Source organism: Octopus bimaculoides, chromosome 14 (assembly GCF_001194135.2).
Source record: "Octopus bimaculoides isolate UCB-OBI-ISO-001 chromosome 14, ASM119413v2, whole genome shotgun sequence".
NCBI lineage: Eukaryota > Metazoa > Mollusca > Cephalopoda > Octopoda > Octopodidae > Octopus > Octopus bimaculoides.
This window is the reverse complement of record NC_068994.1, coordinates 31,338,240-31,358,610: the sequence shown is the minus strand read 5'-3', so window position 1 is coordinate 31,358,610 and position 20,371 is coordinate 31,338,240. Positions and strand designations below refer to the sequence as shown.

General features: G+C 36.0%; 2 protein-coding genes across 8 annotated transcripts; one reads left to right on the top strand and one right to left on the bottom strand.

The window, feature by feature from the left end:
• Nucleotides 1–516: 516 nt before the first annotated feature.
• On the top strand, nt 517–19,990 carry LOC106874054 (oocyte zinc finger protein XlCOF6). Of its 5 annotated transcripts, none has more exons than XM_014921623.2 (2): nt 517–600; nt 15,588–19,990. In XM_014921623.2, the coding sequence occupies exon 2, from the start codon at nt 16,121–16,123 to the stop codon at nt 18,392–18,394; it is 2,274 nt and encodes a 757-aa protein (XP_014777109.1). In that variant the 5' UTR covers nt 517–600; nt 15,588–16,120; the 3' UTR covers nt 18,395–19,990. The 5 variants fall into 5 exon arrangements, with proteins under 5 accessions (XP_014777109.1, XP_014777111.1, XP_014777110.1 ...); XM_014921625.2 differs by lacking the exon at nt 517–600 and adding an exon at nt 731–1,105; XM_014921624.2 differs by lacking the exon at nt 517–600 and adding an exon at nt 9,606–9,884.
• Nucleotides 1,726–11,220, bottom strand: LOC106874056 (zinc finger protein 658B). Of its 3 annotated transcripts, XM_014921628.2 has the most exons (3): nt 10,980–11,220; nt 9,427–9,569; nt 1,726–5,975 (listed from the first exon to the last, which is right to left on the bottom strand). In XM_014921628.2, exon 3 carries the CDS (start codon nt 5,937–5,939, stop codon nt 4,491–4,493), a length of 1,449 nt encoding a protein of 482 aa, XP_014777114.1. In that variant the 5' UTR covers nt 5,940–5,975; nt 9,427–9,569; nt 10,980–11,220; the 3' UTR covers nt 1,726–4,490. The 3 variants fall into 3 exon arrangements, with proteins under 3 accessions (XP_014777114.1, XP_014777115.1, XP_014777116.1); XM_014921629.2 differs by lacking the exon at nt 9,427–9,569; XM_014921630.2 differs by lacking the exons at nt 9,427–9,569; nt 10,980–11,220 and adding an exon at nt 9,791–10,958.
• Nucleotides 19,991–20,371: the final 381 nt, after the last annotated feature.

The following is a 20,371-nucleotide window of genomic DNA, read 5'->3' as shown; positions in this document are numbered from 1 at the left end:
ACTAATTAGATTATATCTCGCCCTGCATGATTCCTTCTTCAGTTTTGTTTCTTTCAAACAAAAAGTTTTTGCAAACAGATAAATTCTATTTCTGTACATTACGAATGTTTGCCTGTATGTTTATGAAATATCATTTTCATAACCTCTTGTATATTTGTAGTTTACATCATCATCATCACCACCACCTTCATCATTTTTATTCCTTTCTACAATAAGCATAAGGCCTTAAATTTTATTAATGGAGGGGCTAGTCAATTACATCGACCCCGGTGCTCGACTGGTACTTATTTCATCGACCCTGAAAAGATGAAAGTAAAGTCAACCTCGGCAGCATTTGAATTCAGAACATAAAGGACTGGAAGAAATGCCACTAAGTATTTTGTCCGGCGCGGTATCAATTCTGACAGTAAACATAATTACGTTTGTGTTTCTGCATTTGTAAGAGTGAAACACAAGATGTTAAACTGTCGTTGTTTTGATTCATATACAAGCTTAGCCAAATACGAATCTACGTTCTGCTCCAGGTTTCTAACTATGTAACCGTGCACGATAGCTTGAGTCTGAATGTAAACAACGAACTTTACCTCCAACGACATAAAGGTAAGCAGGTCATTAGCTAAGAAGTGTAATGCAGGTATAAAAAATGGGGCCTAATGCAGTTTCACACATTACCTTCAAAATTGCATTGTTTTGAAAAAAGTTCTTCGGATTCCTAAGTCGGAGATTACGAATATGCAAAAAAAAAAAAAAAAAAAAAAAAAATTCAAAATTTCACCCCTTCCCCATCACCAGTGGAGCTCGTGTATAGACTCCGCGGAACTGCAGCACACCCTATTTCCACTCGATATTATTGATAACATTCAATATAATGAGTCCCTTTTTCTTTAATTCTTTCTTTATACTTGTACATTATATAATCCTTAAGCTTAATGTCAGTAGCCATCCCCTAGTTTATGAAAAAATACAAAAAACTGCATTTCACAGTTACAGCAACGCGGTGTTTGGCTGTTGTGTGCATGCCCACATGTCCAAGATAGGAAGCATCATGCTAGGGAAAGAGAGCAATGCATGAACGACAGTGCTGACCCTGGTGTTCTGGTGAAAGGTAGTGTTTCTTTTTGACTCTGCATGTGTTCTGCTTAAAAACGTGTTTATATTCTTGAATGTGATAGTGTAGAATTAGATTATTATCCTGCTTCCAGCTTCAGTGTTGCTGCCAGGATTTGAAATATAGGGCACATTTTCCCCCTTATTTTATGATTTAGGGGGGATTTTTGAAAAACAAGGGGGAATTCACGTTGGTGTTCAGTGAATAAATTAAACACACTACCAAGCAGTGGCTAAAATGAGAACCGATCAAACTTATGTATAAATATCCTTTTTATATGTTTGTTTCCTTTTACACGATATCAAAACAGCTAAAAATTTTCTGAAGCAGCGCCACCACTGCTCAGATGCAAAAGGGGAAGGGTATAAGTAACATTAATAATGTAGTCCTAGATATGTAATGCCCGAGAGTAGCCTGGTGTGGCCATTGCGTAGCGTTGGGTGCATGAACCACACAAGTCGGCCCTTTAATATACATGTGTTTGCTGTAGTTGAAGGTTTGTTATATTGAAGAGAGGCAGCCAATTTGGTTACTGTACTGCATGACCAAAATTTATGCTGTTCTAGAATGCCTTTGATCAATAGGGTTGACCTGGGACTGACCAAACAACACCTATGATGGTTTTCGGACAACTATCCCAACTTTATTCTACATGAAAATATTCAACGTTATCTTATTGGAGACATAATTGTGAGCTTCGAAATTTTAAACAAGTGACATGTTCACTAAAATACTGTCAGAACTCATTAGAAATAGCAGACAACCACTTTCACCATACACCTTTGTTAAATAAATAATTTTAAAAATGGGTAGTCTTCACGCCCCTTAAAAGACGGGATAATCACAATAGAAATGGATCGATGTTTTGATCTCTAGTTAAACAACTTTACTTACCATATTTGATGGCATAAAAGACGCAAGGGTGTGTCGGTTTCAGTAACGCATCTTCAGTGCTAAGTGCATTAAAGCTTAAAGGAAGCCCAAATTCGCATACAGGACCCGGGGCGACTTTTTGAAACATCTGAGAGATGGGGTGAATGCAACTTAAATGCCATCAAATACAGTATCTTATTATAATAATTTTGTAACAAATCCTTTGTTTATAGGGATTGTCTCTTCCAAAATACTTGTCGCTTATACGAACAGTTGATTATAAGTAAATAGTCACATTTTGTTGTTGATATCTGACAACAGGCAAGCCCAGACCGAACAGGTTTTATGATCAAAGCCTTGTGCGCTTCACAGTTACAGCAACGCGGTGTTTGGCTGTTGTGCACAAGCTCACATGTCTGAGATAGGAAGCTTCATGCTAGGGAGAGAGAGTACTGCATGAACGACAGTGCTGAGCCCACGTGTTTCTTTTTGACTCCGCATGTGTTGTGCTTAAAAATATGTTTATATTCTTGAATGTGATAAAGTGTAGAACCAGATTATTATCCTGCTTCCAGCTTCAGTGTTGCTGCCAGAATTTGAAATATAGGATATATTTCCTCCCTTATTTTGTGATTTAGGAGTTTTTTTGAAAAACAAGGGGTAATTTATGGCAGTGTTCAATGAACAAATTAAACACACTACCTGGCAGTGGCTAAAATGCAAACCGATCAAGTTTATGTATAAATTTTCTTTTTATACATTTGTTTCCTTTTACACAGTATTAAAAACAACAGCTAAACATTTTCTGAAGCAGCATCCCCAATAATTTTATCTATGAGCTGCCACTGCCCTTGCCCCCAATTTTAAACTTTAGAATATGGGGATTTTAACAACAATATCAAAACAACAATTTCTACAGTTTAGCCAAATGAACATAGAAAGTGTACTTTACATACCTGCTTTAATTAAATTTCCACACTTCAATAGACAACAATACATTCAGAATGAAGGGCGGGGGGTTAAAAATCTCAAAAATTTCATTTTGCATGTTTGTAATTTCCGACATCTAAAACCTTGGAATCTGAGGAAATTTTTTCAAAAAAATGCATTTTTGAAGGTGAGGTGCGAAACTGCATTAGCCCCACAAAATGTATACTGCAATGCCACGTTTCGATATGAAACTAAAATGTCAATCAAGTGGACATACACTTAATGGAAAAGTGTATTATATGTGAACATTAGATGAATTGCTTGAGACACTCATTAATATTGGACATTTGTTATTTCAATGATCCAAATCAATATTTAATTTTTGATGATTGGAACATAGTGTTAAAATAAGTAAATTATTCGTTATCGTAAAATACCCATACAAGTGCTGGCACCCAATTTCCTGGCACTGCAGTTTCCCTTGCTCCAAGCAAATAAAGCAAAACACTGTTTTCAGGAGTTTCATAGGATCAATTCTTGTAAAGTGTTTTGAGAAAGAGGAAGAGACAGTAGTTTTTGGTTGTTGCTACAACTGTAAGTAAAAAATTACTTTTTGTCTTCTGTTATATAATGTACCGACCCTTCTGCTGAGTTAGGTACACTAAAGCTGTAAGGTTTAAGTTCAGCTTGAAACTCTTGCATTTTACTAAATCTGTATAATAAAGCACAACAGAATTTTTTCTGGCAACTGAGTAAATTATACTACTTAATCTATAGTATTTTGATAAAGTTACATGTGGTTTTTATTTAAACAATAATCCAATGGTAACTTTAAGAGTTAGCATACAAACTTTAAGTACTAAACTCAAAATATGTGATAATTTTTGAGAAGGAACTAATCAAATAATAAGATTTATAGAAACCTAACAATCCAAGCAAGATGATGGCTCGGTGCTGAAGTGGTGGTCAAGACTATAAACGAATGAACCAGTAACATTCAATCTGGATTTCAATTTCCACAAAGGTCAAATTAATCTTCATTTTTATTCCTTGGACATGTTTTTGATAAAATAAGTACCAGCAATAACAAATAGATTAAAACCTAGATTATAACTGATAGATTAAAAACAGTTACCATCAAATGTTCATTTGGTCACTGCCATACCAAGAAATACTTTAATAGATATACTCAGCTTCATCATCAACAATACTATATGTTGTTTGTTTTTATATCAGTCTTTCCTATCTTAAATTACTTATGTTGCTAGTTCCACCTCTACTTGTGTTGATAATTATAGAACTGCCAATAACAATATCCACTTACAACTGATCACTTGTTAGTGCAAATTTTATTCTAAGCAGTAACTACCTCAAATATTGAGTTGCCATGCTTATATAATTTTTCCCATGTTTCCAGTACTGGATATAAAACCAAACTGAATCCTGAATCTATAAATTTTATTCTTGGTAAAATACATCAGTGGAATATCATAATACTATATGTAGCCAGGGGTAAGGGAAGAGAAGAAAAAAAAAAAAGCAAAAAACAAATTTAGCAGACCTCTTTAATCTTTGACTGCTATGGGAGCATTTCGCTAAGGTGATGTTTTAGTAGGTGTTTTTTCATATGACAACTCTGACTGAAGGCTTCCCCACACACTTCACAGGGGAAAGGTTTCTCACCAGTATGTACAGTGTAATGTCTTTTTAGTGCACTATTTTTTGCAAATGGTTTACCACATGTTTCGCACTTGAATGGTTTTTCTCCAGTGTGAATCAAAATGTGCTGATGGAGATGACCACTCTGGGTAAAACATCGACCACAGATATTACATTTAAATGACTTCTCCCCTGTGTGAATCCTCATGTGTTTTCCCAATGAACCCTTTTCACTGAAACACTCTTCACAGATCTCACACTTGAAAGGCTTCTCACCAGTGTGTGTCCTGTAATGGCTTTTAAGTTCACTACGTTGTGCAAAGGACTTTTCACACAGAGAACACTCATGTGGTTTTTCCCCTGTGTGAATCATGTTGTGTCGTTTTAGGTGTGCTTTGGTAGTAAAATCCTTACCACATATATCACAGTTAAAAGACTTATCCTCTTTCATTTTATTGTGATACCCAATTAGATTATCAAAAGCAAAAGTATTTATATGTAAAGCAACAGGGACAGGATTTTTATCAAGATAAATTTCGCTGTCTTCATTGATATAAATCATTTCAGTACAGGTATTTTGATGAGTTTCTGTTTCAAATGTGTTCTCAACAAAATGCATTTCCCAATGAGACAATAGATCATCTTCCCTCATGAAAATTTCCTGACATATGTCACACTCAAATGATTTAGCTTCTTTATGATGTATTAAGTGTTTTTTCAAGAAACAACTCCGAGTAAAAGACTCGGGACAAAAACTACATTGAAATGGTTTCTCTCCTGTATGCACCCTATAGTGTCTTTTCAAAGCACTATTTTGAGCAAAATTCCTACAGCAGATCTGACACTGGAAAGGTTTTTCACCAGTGTGGGTCAGAATATGTTGTCTCAACTGACTACTTTGGATAAAACCACGTCCACAAATGTTACACTCAAAGGATTTTTCTCCAGTGTGAATTTTTATATGTTTCCGCAGTGACCCACTTTCACTGAAAGACTCATTGCAGATTTCACACTTGAAAGGTTTTTCTCCAGTATGGATGCGGAAATGGCTTTTTAGGTCATTGTTTTGTGTAAAGGCCTTTTTGCAGATGCCACACTTGAATGGTCGTTCTCCAGTGTGTATCCTATGATGGCGTTTCAAGTGGGAATTAGTGAAAAATTTTTTCCCGCATATATCACAATGGAAACGTCTCTCATTTGTATGTGTTTTACGGTGCTGTTTTAAGTTCTTCAGACGGAAGAAAGACTTTCCACAGATATCACAGTCAAGAAGTTTACTTTTTGAAGTGTCTTTGATGTTTTTCTTTGTAGCACAGTCATTGAACTCAATAGAAGATTTATATGAGCCTTTGAATAAAGAATCAACCATAATTCAACATTGGCAGCAGGGATCAGTAACTGAATTCTGAAAAAAAAAGAAGAAAAAAAAATGATGACAGAAACATAAATTGCAGGAAAAGCAAGTGACATTTTTTAATGAGCATATAATCAATTCTGTTGGTACTTTATTAGTATAAAACTATTATATACTATTTGAACTTAGTGAAAGTGCAGGACCTTGGCAAGCCAAGACCAGAAAGTAGTTTCAGTGTCTGGTTAAAGCTGTTTTGCTTCTCTTGCACTATGAATAACTTTGAAAAAAGTTGTTAATTTTTTTTTTCCTGTGTTTCCTTGTTCCTTAAACCATTCAAATCATGTATCTAGTCTGATATGATGGAAGAAAAGAAAAGTTTAAATTAACACTCATCAGTAAAAAGAACAATCTTTTAGATTGATATTTTTAACTTGCTCTTTATAAAAAAGAGAAAAGTTAAATGCAAATTATCATCATCAGCATCATTTTCGTATCCAGCTTTTCCATCCACACATAAGCTGGATGGAATTTTTGGAGGCAGATTTTGTAGAGCTGGATGCTCTTCCTGTTGCCAACCTTCTCTAGGTTCCAAGTAAGGCAAAATATTCCTTCTTGACTAGAACTGTTTTCACAAAAGATTGCAAATGAAAAGCACTGCTTGCATAACAATGGCACTCATTTACAACTATCAAACAAACACAAGGCAAAGAGAGAGAAATATTGTGTGCATATACACACATGTATATTCTTTCAGTTTCCATCTACTAAATCCACTCAAGGTTTTAGTTGGCCCAGGGCTATAGTAGAAGACTTGCCTAAGGTGCCATATAGTTGGGAAGCAAGCTTCTTAACCACACAGCCATGCTCGAACATCATCATCATTTAATGTCCATTGTCCATACTGGCATGCTTGGACGGTTTGACCAGGACTGGTATGATGAGGGGTTTACACCAGACTCCAGTCTGATTTGGCATGGTTTCTATGGCTGGATGCCCTTCCTAATGCCAGCCAATCCGAGAGTGTAATTTTTTTACATGCCACTGGCACATGTGCCAGTCGCATGACACTAATACCTGCCACAACTTGGCTTGATGGGTCTTCTTCTCAAGCACAGCATAATGCCAAAAGTCTTGGTCATTTGTCATTGCCTCTATGAGGCCCAATGCTTGAAAGGTGCTTTTTACATGCTACTTTTTAAGGACTCTTGAAAAAATTTTGCTGTACATATATGTATTGGTATTTATTGCAAGAAACAGCTAGGTTTCTTTCTCTAACATTTTACATAGTTCAATCTACTCAAGTTAATGTATGAAAAACAAAATAGGAATTTTGAAAGAAGTTTATATAAAACTAGTTTTTAAACATCGAATGGCAATGGGGGCCCACCAGAATAAAATAGTAATCAAAAGGGTCCATAGATAAAAAATGGTTGAGAACCTCAGCTTTGGGCCTTTTGGTAGAATCAGATAGATTGCTTTTAGAAGTGAAATTATTCCAGCTCTTTGCATTCATCATCATCATAATTTAATGTCTGCTCTCCATGCTGGCATAGGTTAGATGGTTTGACTGGAGCTGATGAGCCAGATAGTTGCACCAGGTTCCAGTCTCATTTGGCATGGTTTCTACAGCTGGATGCTCTTCTTAACACCAACCACTTCAAGAGTGCTTTTACATGCCACTGACATGGTTGCTGGTTACATGGCACCAGCAACAACCAAGACTTTGATTCACGAGTGGGTGCCATTTACATGGCACCAGCAGCGACCCTGACGATTCATGGGTGCCATTTGCATGGCACTGGCAACCACTATGAACAATGACCATGATTCCTGAGGTGCCACTTTAAATGGCACCACCGATGATGACCATGATGCACAAGTGTAATTTACACGGCACTAGCATTCTGTGTTCAAATCCACCTGAAGTCAATTTTACAGTTCATCCTCATGTGGTCAATAAATAAGATACCAGTACTACACAGGAATAAATTATTTTCTTTCCCTGTTGGAAAGGGACAGGTTCAGCCAGGTCTAAAAATGCCCAAGACATACCATGTATCAGGTACTTTCTTATAACTCCAGCAATGAGTTAAGCCTAAGGCAAGGAGTAGACATTTTATAGATGAGAATCAAAGACTAGCAATGCCTATAATACATTATACACCGGAATACAATATGCTGTGTGTGAGAAGACCCGGCAAGACAAAGTGAGACCATAACCCATGGCTTTTACCAGGGCTGTAGCCAGCCCACTTATGTGTACTTTTCCTTCTTTGGACACAAAACTCTGCTTGCAAAGACCTGTTGAGGCAAGTGAAATTGAAATCGAACCAAATTCAACGACTGGCACCCATGCCAACCTTTCTTCACTGGATACTAAACTCTGCTTGCAAAGACCTGTTGGGGCAAGTGAAATCGAAATTGAACCAAATTCGATGACTGGCACCCATACCAGTGGAGCGCTAACAGCACCATCTGAGCGGGATCACTGCCAGAGAAGCTGTCTGGCTTCAGTGCCAGTGGCACATAAAAAGCACCATTTGAGCGTGATCGTTACCAGCGTCGCCTTACTGGCACTTGTACCAGAGGCATGTGAACAAAACATTTGAGCGAGGTCGTTGCCAGTGCTGCTGGACTGACTCCTGTGCAGGTGGTACGTAAAAAACACCATTTGAGCGTGGCCATTGCCAGTACCGCCAGACTGGCCGTCGTGCCAGTGGCACGTAAAAGCACCCACTACATTCTCGGAGTGGTTGGCGTTAGGAAGGGCATCCAGCTGTAGAAGCTCTGCCAGATCAGATTGGAGCCTAGTGCAGCCATCTGGTTCGCCACTCCTCAGTTAAATCGTCCAACCCATGCTAGCATGGAAAGCGGACGTTAAACGATGATGATGACTACAACACATTCTACATTAGAATATGACACATTCAACACTAAAGTGTGGCACATTCAATACTAGAATATATCATACCCTATATTAAGACTGTGAAGGTATATTGTTATGTGGTTAGGGTGTTGGCCTTACAATTATAGTCATAGGGTTCAATTCCTGGACTGGGAATTGCAAGTGTTCTTCAGCAATGCACTTCAATTCACATTGCACTCAGCTGAAATTACCAGCTAAGTGCTGGTGCAACTATTCTTATTCTAGGTCACATAAAAAGGGATGACTGTTTACCCAAGAACCAAGGCTTCAGACACAGGATTCATGAAATACATGTCCACTATCAAGCTATATCAATCTCTCTTTCTCTCTGAGTTTTTTCTTCAGATACTCTTTTAAACTTGCTGACTCAATGCCAAACTAACCTAATGATCCCATCTCCTATTTTCTTCACTGTGTCTCACTACAATGAGGGAGCCTTAATGTAATTGCTTGACCTGCTTGAAGTAGCATCTAAATGTCCCTCAAATACCACCCTACTGTCTTAAAAAAAGTAAGGACACATTAGATAATATGGTCCTAGATATTCTGTGTCTGGTAAAGAGAGCGGATAGTTACCTTTGAGTAAAGTTTATTCAATTAGAGCAGACCTGCAACTAAACAACAACAAGAACAACTAAGCACAATTCCTTTATTTCTTTCTTTCCACAACTGCATCTTAGAATTCCATCTCTATACATGATTTCCTTTCAGCCATTAATCTGCAATTAGTCAAAATTACCATTAACTGCATTAATCATATGCAGCTACTTGTCTCCTGTTCAAAAAAGCTTAAAACTATTACAAATCAATTGGTCTCTTGATTTTTATATACAAATATCTACCAGTCTTGTCAACCTGTTGAATAGTTCCGTCAAAGTTTAAGAGTGACTAGCCCAGAACACAGAACCTGGACAGAATGATGTGAAGAAGCAGCACTTACCCAGTTCGCAGATTTCTAACTCCCTGCAGACTAGGTTTTCAGCAACTCTGATAAAGTAGACTTATAACTGCTATAATTTACCCGAAGATGACACGTAAGTATTTGTTAAAAAAAAAAAAGTAACCTTATCTATCGATGCTGCACCTTCACAGCTTGTCATTTAAATCCTAGTCCGAATAGTGAACGTCGCTTTATTTTCGTCATACACCTTAATGGTAATGAAGGGTGCAATTTGAGAGACATTTGAGCTATTTCTAGCCGGTCGATTGACCGCATAGAGGTTTCTTCGTTAAGTCGTTCAGAATCAGCTGTAGTATGTCGTCGCGGAAAAAAAAAAGGGGGGAAGAAAAAGAAAACGTCATTTTGGAAATAATTGCTAATATTAATGTAACTAAAGGCGGAGAGCTCGCCGGGCAAAATGCTCAGCGGCATTTCGTCCGTCTTCATGCTCTGAGTTCAAATTCCGCCGAGGTTGACTTTGCCTTTCATTCTTTCGGGGGTTGATAAAATTATATCTACTCCAGTTAAACACTGGAGTAGATATAATCAACGTGCCCGCTCCCCCGAAATTGCTGGTCTTGTGCCAAAATTTGAAATCAATATTAATGTAACTAGATTCCGGCACTTTTCGTTCTAAGTTCATCCTTTTGGGATCGATAAGATAAAATACCAGTGAAGAAATAGAGTCAATATAATCGACTAAAACTCTCCTCACCAAAATCACAGGTTTGTGTCTAAATTAGGAAAAAAAAAAAATAATAATAATGCAACTAAAGAAAGTCACTAACATTAACAGATTATTATTTAAGAGTCTTGTTCATTAATATTAACTTTCTAGCAGAAGCTACTGAAGATGACTGAATGGATTAGGTGTAAAGTCTAATAGTAAGATAATAGTTGTGCCACGAAGAAACAGCGACCGATTGAACTGATCATGGAAAGCTACGAATAGACGTAGCTGCTTAACAAGTGTCGGCTAGGTAGTCCGAGCAGTGTAAATATAGTAAGAACATGTCATTACCATCTGTTGATAGAAAACGATGCTGCGTCAGCTGCTAGACTATATGACACTTTAATACGAAGATAGCGACAAATATATATTAAAATTTCCTATTTTTTTAAATGCAGAAAACAGATTAACTAAGATGCTAGATGCCTGGATTACGAATAAACTCTGCGCTGTACTCACCTTAATTCTCGATAGTTATCTAGTTCAGTGGGAGTATTTTTTTTTTTTATTTAACTTAAACGAATTGCATCTACAATGAAGATCGATCTTCTTTGTTGCAGACAATGGCACGGATTGTATAAAGTAAAAGAAAATAAGAAATACTTTCATCAACAACAAAGCAGTGTCTCTTGTCTTTTTCAAATATCAAAAGACATAATAAACTGTGTAACTAATCTCTGAACCGGTAGCGGTGTTTTTGCTAAAATGTTCTTTTCAAATTTATTTCCATATTACTCGAAAGCGTAATCTCTTAAAGTGCTCTCGTTTAGATGTGTATATAATTAAACATTTTAAGTAATGATTAAATAGTTTAATTTGAATTGTTCTTGATTAGGTCTTCCAGCCACCTAGACAGTAGTTTAGAAGTTTCAGTTCCAATTTTAATATGAGCGGTATATACATAATGAAAAGTGAAAATTCTTAAGAATAAAAATATATGGACTAAATCTAGTCTAATTTGAATATGTTTTATCATGATTCGAATAATTGTACAATTGCTTTAAGATTTAAAATAATTACATGATGCGATATATTCCTTACAACATTTTAAGACAGAACAAACACCGTAATTCACCGCCAAGTTATTTATTGTATTGCGTATTCTGTGGAAGAAAATATGGTTAACAGGACGGTAGTTTCTCGTTGATCATTGGGTACGAGTTAATTATTGGAAAAACAATGCTAAAAACAAGTTCGGAGAAAGAACTCCTTCTGTGTATTTAAAATTCTTTGAAGGCAACGTAAGTTTGATTGTCAAAATTCTCATTTAAGATATGTTTGTTATGCATGTTTATTCCAATATCTTATGTCTATTGAATGTTAACGGAAAAGATACAAATAAATAGAAAATGAAAAGTGAACGCCGTGTTGGAATTAAAAATACGATTTCTTGCTGAATAGAATAAACTAGGGTTTTATTTATTCCACTCTTGATGCAGGTCATTGATGTATTAAACACACTATTGGTAATACGTATTTCATTGACCCACAGAAAGGTATCAAACGTTATGCCAGTTTTGTCACGCTGTTCTGCTTGAAATAAGAAATGAAGATTTCTTTCAAAGGCACAATGCCAGTTTTCTTGGAAGAGATGTGTAATGATTTAGTCAATCTCAGTACACCACTGGTTCTTAATCCATCGACTTAGAAGAGTGAAAATCAGAATTGATATAAACAGGATTTGAATGCATTGATATGAAATAACAATAATTTCGAGACAGCGAGGGAACCGCTACGTGGTTATGCTCGACCGATAAGAAATAGTTGGTAAATATTCCCTTGATCACACCACGGTTGTAAAAAAATGGAAGGGACGCGGGGCAACGTTGCTCCTGATGTACAAACAAATGGTCATGTCTAGAAATGCTTTTGACCAAAGACCTGCTTTATTGGGAATGACTGAAGGCTACACACAACCACAATGATAATAATCTCAGTCATTTGTTTTGGTAAAACAACTAAAATTCATTTTTGTACTTGAAGGAAAAAAAGCAACAGAATTTTAAACTGGATAACTTTTTCGTCTGAAAGATTAAAAACAAAGTTAACCTAAAAACGTATGAGAAGTGAATGAGATGTCACAAAACTTTTAATTAAAAACTATATTAGCTTCAGCCTCAGAGGTCCCCTCTGTGGTTGTTCGATCTTCTTGAAATAACAACTAAGTCTCCCTCAAATTATACTCTACTGTCTTAAATATGGAAAGAATAGGAGATAATATAATCTTATACAGACCAAACACCAAGGATGGGATGCTTATGTTGTTGTTTAGCCCCAGAGCTACCTGAGGGCTAAATAACAAAGCAACTCATCAATAAGAATGATTTCTTCCTTAAGTAGAAGTAAAGATCAATTGAATTGGTTCAGTATAGTGCTGCTATTTTATTATATTGACCCTAGATAACAGTCATGGCACTGTTAGATTTGACTCCAAACATAGAAACAAAAGTATATGATGGAAAGCATTTAGACTATCCTGGTTAGCCACTTTAACTGCCATTGTAATAATAATGATGACTTCCAATATAGGTTTAAGCTGAGAAATTTGAGGGGAAGGGGTTAAACTTTTAAACTGATTCCTGTTTCTGATGTGTGATCTAGTGGTTAGGTGCTGCAATCATGATTGCAAGATTGTGGTTTTGATTCTCGGACCAGGCAGTGCATACTTCATTTCATGTCATTCCACCAGCTTTCAGTTGTGAATGAGTAACTCTGACAGACTGGTGTCTCATTCAAGGGGAGAATGTTCTGATCCCAATTACTTATATGCCATGAAAACCTGATATCTGGCCCTATGAAACCTAGGACTTGAGACAGTAATGTCCAGAGGTTGATGATGATGATGATGTCCTTGACTGGTATTTTATTTTATTAACTCCACAGGATGAAAGGTAAAGTTGACTTCAGCAGGATTTGAACAATTGTTGACACAAGGCTAGCGATTTTGAGTGGACAGGGAAGTTGGTTACATCTGTTCCAGTGCTCTACTGGTGCTTATTTTGTTGACGCTGAAAGGATGAAAGGCAAATTTGAACTCAGAACATAAAGATACAGAAGAAAAGCCACTAAACATTTTTACTGATCCACTTAAAATTATGACAGCTTGCTGCCTCATAGACTAAAATAAAAATAACAAATTGTAATATTGTCTCATGAGCACAAATTTGGGGTATGTTATGATGTAGTCAGTTTAATCAAACCTCCTCTCACTCCTCAATAATTAACTTATTTTTTAAATTGATTTTAAGTTAACTATGGGAAGATATTTGATTTGAAAATTGTTGTGTATTGAATTCCTAATTAATTATTTAAACAAATGTACAGCATTTGTTATATATAGTAGCGATGGAATGAATTGTGTGTCCTTGTTTATTTTAATTGCAATATATATATATATATATAAAAATGAACAAGTTCACATAAAACTCATGTATGCCATGTGACTGGCAGTTTTTAGTTATTTAAATGTACAGCATTTGTTATATATTGATTAGGAATTCAATACACAACAAGAATATAAAGTGCTGGATCAAATATATTGATGTTTAACATGGGCTAAAGCCGCAAATATTGAGAAGAGGAGTGTATAGAGTTCATCATATTAACTCTGCTTATGACTGAAAGAAAGAAAATTGAAATCAAGCCCATTGTACCTACTGTAAGAAATGTTATGTTAAATAAGACTGATTTTAGCTCAAATAGTATCATTTCAGTTTTCTTAATTTTTGTTCAAATCTTCCTGAGACCATTGTTACCACCACCATCATTGTCATATTTTTAATGCTCACTTTTAAGAATAATGAACAGGGTTCATTGAATTAGATTCTCAATGTTCCTGTTGTCAACCCTTACTTGTTCCCAAGCAAAGTAATATTTCCCCATGGCCAGACATGTTTTCACAGAAGGTTGGAAATGAACGATGTTTCTTGTATGATGGTGACACTTGTTACCATTACAACTATCATACAATGTCAGAACAAGAGGACACACACACGTATATAAAATATATGAGAGAAAGAAAATGGAATTCATGAGATTCTTTACTATTCACTGCGATGAATTGAAACGATTGTAGTGAATAATAAAGAATCTTATGAATTCCATTTTATTTCTCTCATATATTTTATAAAATCTACAGATACAAAGTAAATTCAGTGGCATATACTTCCATACTGTTGATGACATTAAGTAGCCAAATATTGTGAACAGGCTTTAAATTGCATAATGTAAGGCATATACCCAATTATAAAATTATTACTAATATATACACATGCATATACATACATATAACAGGTGTTTTACAGTTTCTATCTACCAAATACACTCACAGAATTTTGGTCAGCCTGAAACTGTAGTTGAAGACACATACCTAAGGTTTTTCACTGGGACTGAACTCAAAACCATGTGGTTGGGGAGCAAACTTCTTAACCTCAAAACCTTTCCTGTACCTCCTCAACCAGTTCTGTTTGTACTGACAGCATTTGTTTTGTTTAACATCTATTTTTCCATGATGGCATAGTTTAAATGGAAGCATTTTTATAGCTGGGGGCTTTTCCTGGTACTGGCCTATACCTATTTTTCAAGTTAGGGATTTTTTTTATTCCCAAAGAATTCAAAAGCACAGAACTAGTGGATGGTTTGTTGACAGAAAATGTCAACTAATAAGTGCAGGAATGACTGTGTAATCATGAAATTTGCTTTGCAGTTATATAGTTCCAAGATCAATCACATTGCACAGAACATTTGATAAATATCTTCTGTGAACTGTGTGGAATACTGTTGGACAGATTATTCCTATTCTTAGAATAAAGTTCCTACTCTTGGGTGGTAGACTTAATCCACTGGCTAGTTTGACACCACTCCCTGTCTTTTGGGTGTCTTTAGTCTAATCTATTCTGCTGCAAGTATTTGGTTCATGTCTCTGGCCTGAGATTAACTTCCTTTACATCCAATAATCATGGTGTCCCTAAAAAAAGAATGTAATTGGGAATTGCCATTTTGCCTTTAATTGTCATTGGAAAAAAAAAGAAAAAGAAAATGTTTATGTTATTGTTTTTTATTTTGTAGGTATTGATTCCAATGGATTTACACTCATTCTCTGCCACAGATGTGTCAGGATGCAAATATGGACCCTGAGCTGATCCCTTCCAGAATAACATTCACTGCTACAGGTATATCTAGCAAATGGATTGCAATTATTTGATGCTCAAAAAGATCAGTGGAATGCAGGTTGCAGAGGTAGAGATCAGCTCTTGGTTAACTGATTCTGGGACATGAATGAATTCTTGATTATGCTATTTCACTTTGTTTATTACTTATGTCCTTGCTCTAAGGTATGAACACCACAAATTCAAATTCCTTCCTGTCTGGAGTCATTAGGGCTAATCCTACATCTGCTCGAATACAGCAAACAAGTATAACTTAATGATAATATGAACAACATGAAGCTAGTCACTTATTTATGAATATGATCACCACTACTCAAAAATATAGTTTTGAAATTTGTTTTACTTGTGTTTATTATTAATTTTGTATTTTTCAAAGAATTCAGTTTATTGGAGTGTAACAGTTCAAATGTACGGTCATTGCTAATTGTAAATATGACTGTGAGCATGGATCTCGCAGATATTTTAACTGCATATACATCTGTGATTTCTGTCACGGAACCTCCCAAAGATTTTTACCCTCAAGAACTCAATGACAACAATATTAACAATCCCACTGCCACCACCATTACCACCACCACCACCACCACCACAAACAACAACTGCAACAGTGATATTTGTAATATCCAAACCATTGAAAATAACAATGTTGGTGGTGATTTCACACAAATTAAGGATATCCAGGAAAGACTAACAAATACCAACAACAATGAGGAAAAAATGCCACTTTGTGAAATTTGTGGAAAGTATTTTCTTAATTTACAAGAGCATCTTAAAATTCATGTCACCAAGAAGTCATTTGTTTGTGAAAGTTGTGGGAAATCTTTTGCTCAAAACAGCAAATTATTGGAGCACAACAGAATTCACACTGGGGAAAAACCATTCCAGTGTGATGTGTGTGGCATGCATTTTGCCAGGAATTATGATATGAAACGACACACAAAAATACATAGTGGTGAAAAACCGTTTAGTTGTCATATTTGTGGGAGACATTTTGGTCGTAGTAGCCAGATTCGAGAACACATGCTAACACACACTGGTGAGAAACCATTCAAGTGTGAAACCTGTGGAAAATGTTTTTCCCGCAATAGCCAATTGCAACAACATCAGAATACTCATTCAAGTACCAAATTATTTTCTTGTAAAATCTGTGAGAAATCTTTCTCATGCAAAAGCTCTTTAAATAAACATCAACATATTCATTTAGCTGAGAAACCTTTCCAGTGTGATGTTTGTGGAAAGCAATTTCTGAGAAATGATGAAAAAATTAGACACACTCAAACACACTCTGAAAATAAACAATTAGACTGTAATGTTTGTTGGACATCATTTCAGGAAAACTCACAATTGCAGGAGCATTTGAAAACTCATCTTAGCGAGAAACCATTGGAGTGTAGAATGTGTGGGAAATATTTTGCAAAAGGCAGTAAACTACAAGAACATACAAGAACACACACTGGTGAGAAACCATTCCCTTGTAATGTCTGTGGAAAGCACTTTGCTCGCAGTTATGACAGGAAAAGGCACACAAGGATCCACACCGGAGAAAAACCGTTTGGTTGTGATATCTGTGGCAAGCGATTCAGTCGAAGTACTCAGATACGTGAGCATATACGGATACACACAGGTGAAAAACCATTCAGCTGTGAAACTTGTGGACGATCTTTTACTCAGAGTAGCAAATTGAATGAACATTTACGAATGCATACTGAGGAAGTGCTATTTCAATGTTCAGTTTGTAATGAGAACTTCAATCAGAATAATATTTTGCAAGAACACATTAAAAGTCACATGGATGAGAAACTGACTACCTGTGAGGAGGAACACCGGGAACCTTTAGCTATAGACAATAAATTAAAAGATTGTAGACAGAAATTATTCCCATGTGAGGTGTGTGATAAGTCCTTCCAAGAGAATGATTTGCTGGAGAAACATCTAACAACAATCCATATTGGAGAGAAATCATTCGACTGTGATATGTGTGGAAAGTCTTTTGTTCAAACTAACCAAATGCCAGCATATCAGGATGTGGAAATGGCTGAGAAGCTATTCAGCTGTGAGATTCGTAGCTCTTATATTGAAAGCAGTGAATTGAAGAAGCACAGCCAATTACACAGTGAAGAAACACCATTTCCTTGTGATGTATGTGGAAAGCTATTCCACCAAAGTGTTCAGCTGAAAAGACATTTGAAAATACATTCTGGGGAAAAGCCATTTAGCTGTGATGTCTGTGAGAAAAAATTTGGCCGAAGGTGCCAATTACGTGAACATATGAAGACACATACCAGTGAGAAATCATTTAAATGTGATACATGTGGCAAAGGTTTCTCACGCAGCTGTAAACTTCAAGAACACAACCGAATACACTCTGGAGAGAAACCATTTCAGTGTTATATTTGTGGTAATTTCTTTGCCCGAAACTATGACATGAAACGCCATATCAGGACACACACTGGAGAGAAACCGTTCAGCTGTAGCACATGTGGAAAGAAGTTTAGTCGGAGCAGCCAGATGCTGGAGCACACTAAGACACACTCTGGTGTGAAGCCTTTCCGATGCAGTGACTGTGGGAAGTGTTTTGCACGTTCTAGCCAGATGCAGGAACATCATCGAATGCACACAGGAGAGAAACCATTCCCTTGCGATATTTGTATAAAATCCTTTGCAAGAAGCAGTACATTAAAGAAACACAAAAAAACACACAAATAAGAAAAAATTATATATACATATATGATATAATAAATATATTTCTATGTATCCAATGTAAACATTAATACTCAATAGTCAAGAGATAAACAAAAATAAGGTAAACATTACATAGTAATTCCTTTTTTTAATTTTTTAACTGCATATAACTTATGTATCTAATAGCCAGGGTCATGTTAATGACTTTGAAATGCATTTGTTCAGCTATTTTGGCTAACGGGTATAGTTGTGTAATGAAGAAACTTGCTTCACAACTATGTGGCTTTGGGTTCAATCCCACTGCTTGGCACCATGAACAAGAGTCTCCCACAATAGTTAAAAGTCAGCCAAAGCCTTTTGAGTAAAATTTAGCAAATGGAAATTGTAGAAACCCATGGAAAGGACTGTTCCACGTTTACTTCACGCCTCTGTTGACACACTTTACTATGTACCTAAGACATCATGGTTTCAAACACTTAGAATTAATTACATGGGGACTACACACCAGGCTTGTGAACATCAAATGTTATTGGATACCACTACAGCAAGTTATGAAATACATAAATTATTGAGTATTGCAACATGTTATTGCATACTTAAAAAATTTATTTTTTATGAAAGACATCTTCATTTGAAATGATTTTGTTTAGGAATCTTCTATGAGATTTATACATTGTTTTGACTGAGACCCCACTCCATATTCGTATCTCTGTGACTTCATTCACACCAGACTGAGTGTAACACTTCCTGTTAGTGTTACTAAAAGATCATTCCAGTGTGACTGCAACACCACTCCACATCAGTGTGACTATATCACCACTTCACGTTGGTCTCGCTATATTACCACTCCACATTGGTTTGATTACATCACCACTCCAAATCAGTATCACTTCATCGTAACTCTTATCATATTGTTTATAACTCCACTTCACATCAATGACTTCATCAGTTTATCACAGTGATATACCAGATCCCTGATGCTTTTCTTCTTCACTTCATCTCCGTCTGTCACACCATGTTCCCACATACATGTCACTCGGTCTGTCTGTCTGTCTACATAGATATACTGAGCCATTCAAATCGAACTAAGTGTTATATATATTTATATATATAGACATGTATATGTATGTGTGCACGCACACCCACAGATACACACAAATATATACCGAGTCATTCAAGTCAAACTAACACTTCATGTATGATATTGTTACAACGTGATATTACATTTTTAGTTTGAATTACAGAAACACTAGTCAGATAAAAAAGAAAGTGCCACATGTGACTTTTGCACAAAAAACTTGTCATCTATTTAAAGGAATCAATAAAAATACTTAAGCCTGAACTTCGTTTTTATTGTCGAGTCCCTGGTCAGTTATGATTAAGCAGACATTTGATCAAATGCATTCCAACCATCACAACTACATTTTAATTTTGACCATTTGTTGTTGGAGCTGCAGCTGCTGAGATCATGTAAGTTGAAATGGGAGCAAGCCACTAACCCTTTTATTTGCAAACCGCGACCTGATCGCCGATACAAGACCATGCAACTATTGTCATCAGACCGCAGTTGTGTGACGAAAATTTTAACACTTCAAGAAATAAAAGCAAAGTAGATATTTAGCTGGTTTTGTCTGATGTTTATTTTTTGGAAAAAATATTGGTGGCTTAAAAGAAGAGAATTTTTTAATCAAATAGTGGCGGGTAAGTTTCGTGGCGAAATTACCACAAATACTTTTTGCCTTTGATAACACAAATAAGGGGAATAACTTGTGTGCGCTTGCTTATTTACAGTTGTTTCCCTTGACGGATTTTTAAATAGAAGGGCATTAACTAGCTTTAGTTTTCTTGAACTGTAGTTTGCTTTCCGTTCCTTGTTCAAAACCCCTTTACTCAGTCATTTATTTCTCAAGATTAACAGATTGTTTGAGGGAGGTCTGCTTTATTGATAATTGATCCTACATGCTACAGATTATTTTTGCATATGTCACGTACTTTCTAAAG

Bases quoted from the DNA above. Each gene is read 5' to 3' on its own strand.
- LOC106874056 (XM_014921628.2), bottom strand. From the start codon at position 5,939: ATGGTTGATTCTTTATTCAAAGGCTCATATAAATCTTCTATTGAGTTC.
- LOC106874054 (XM_014921623.2), top strand. From the start codon at position 16,121: ATGACTGTGAGCATGGATCTCGCAGATATTTTAACTGCATATACATCT.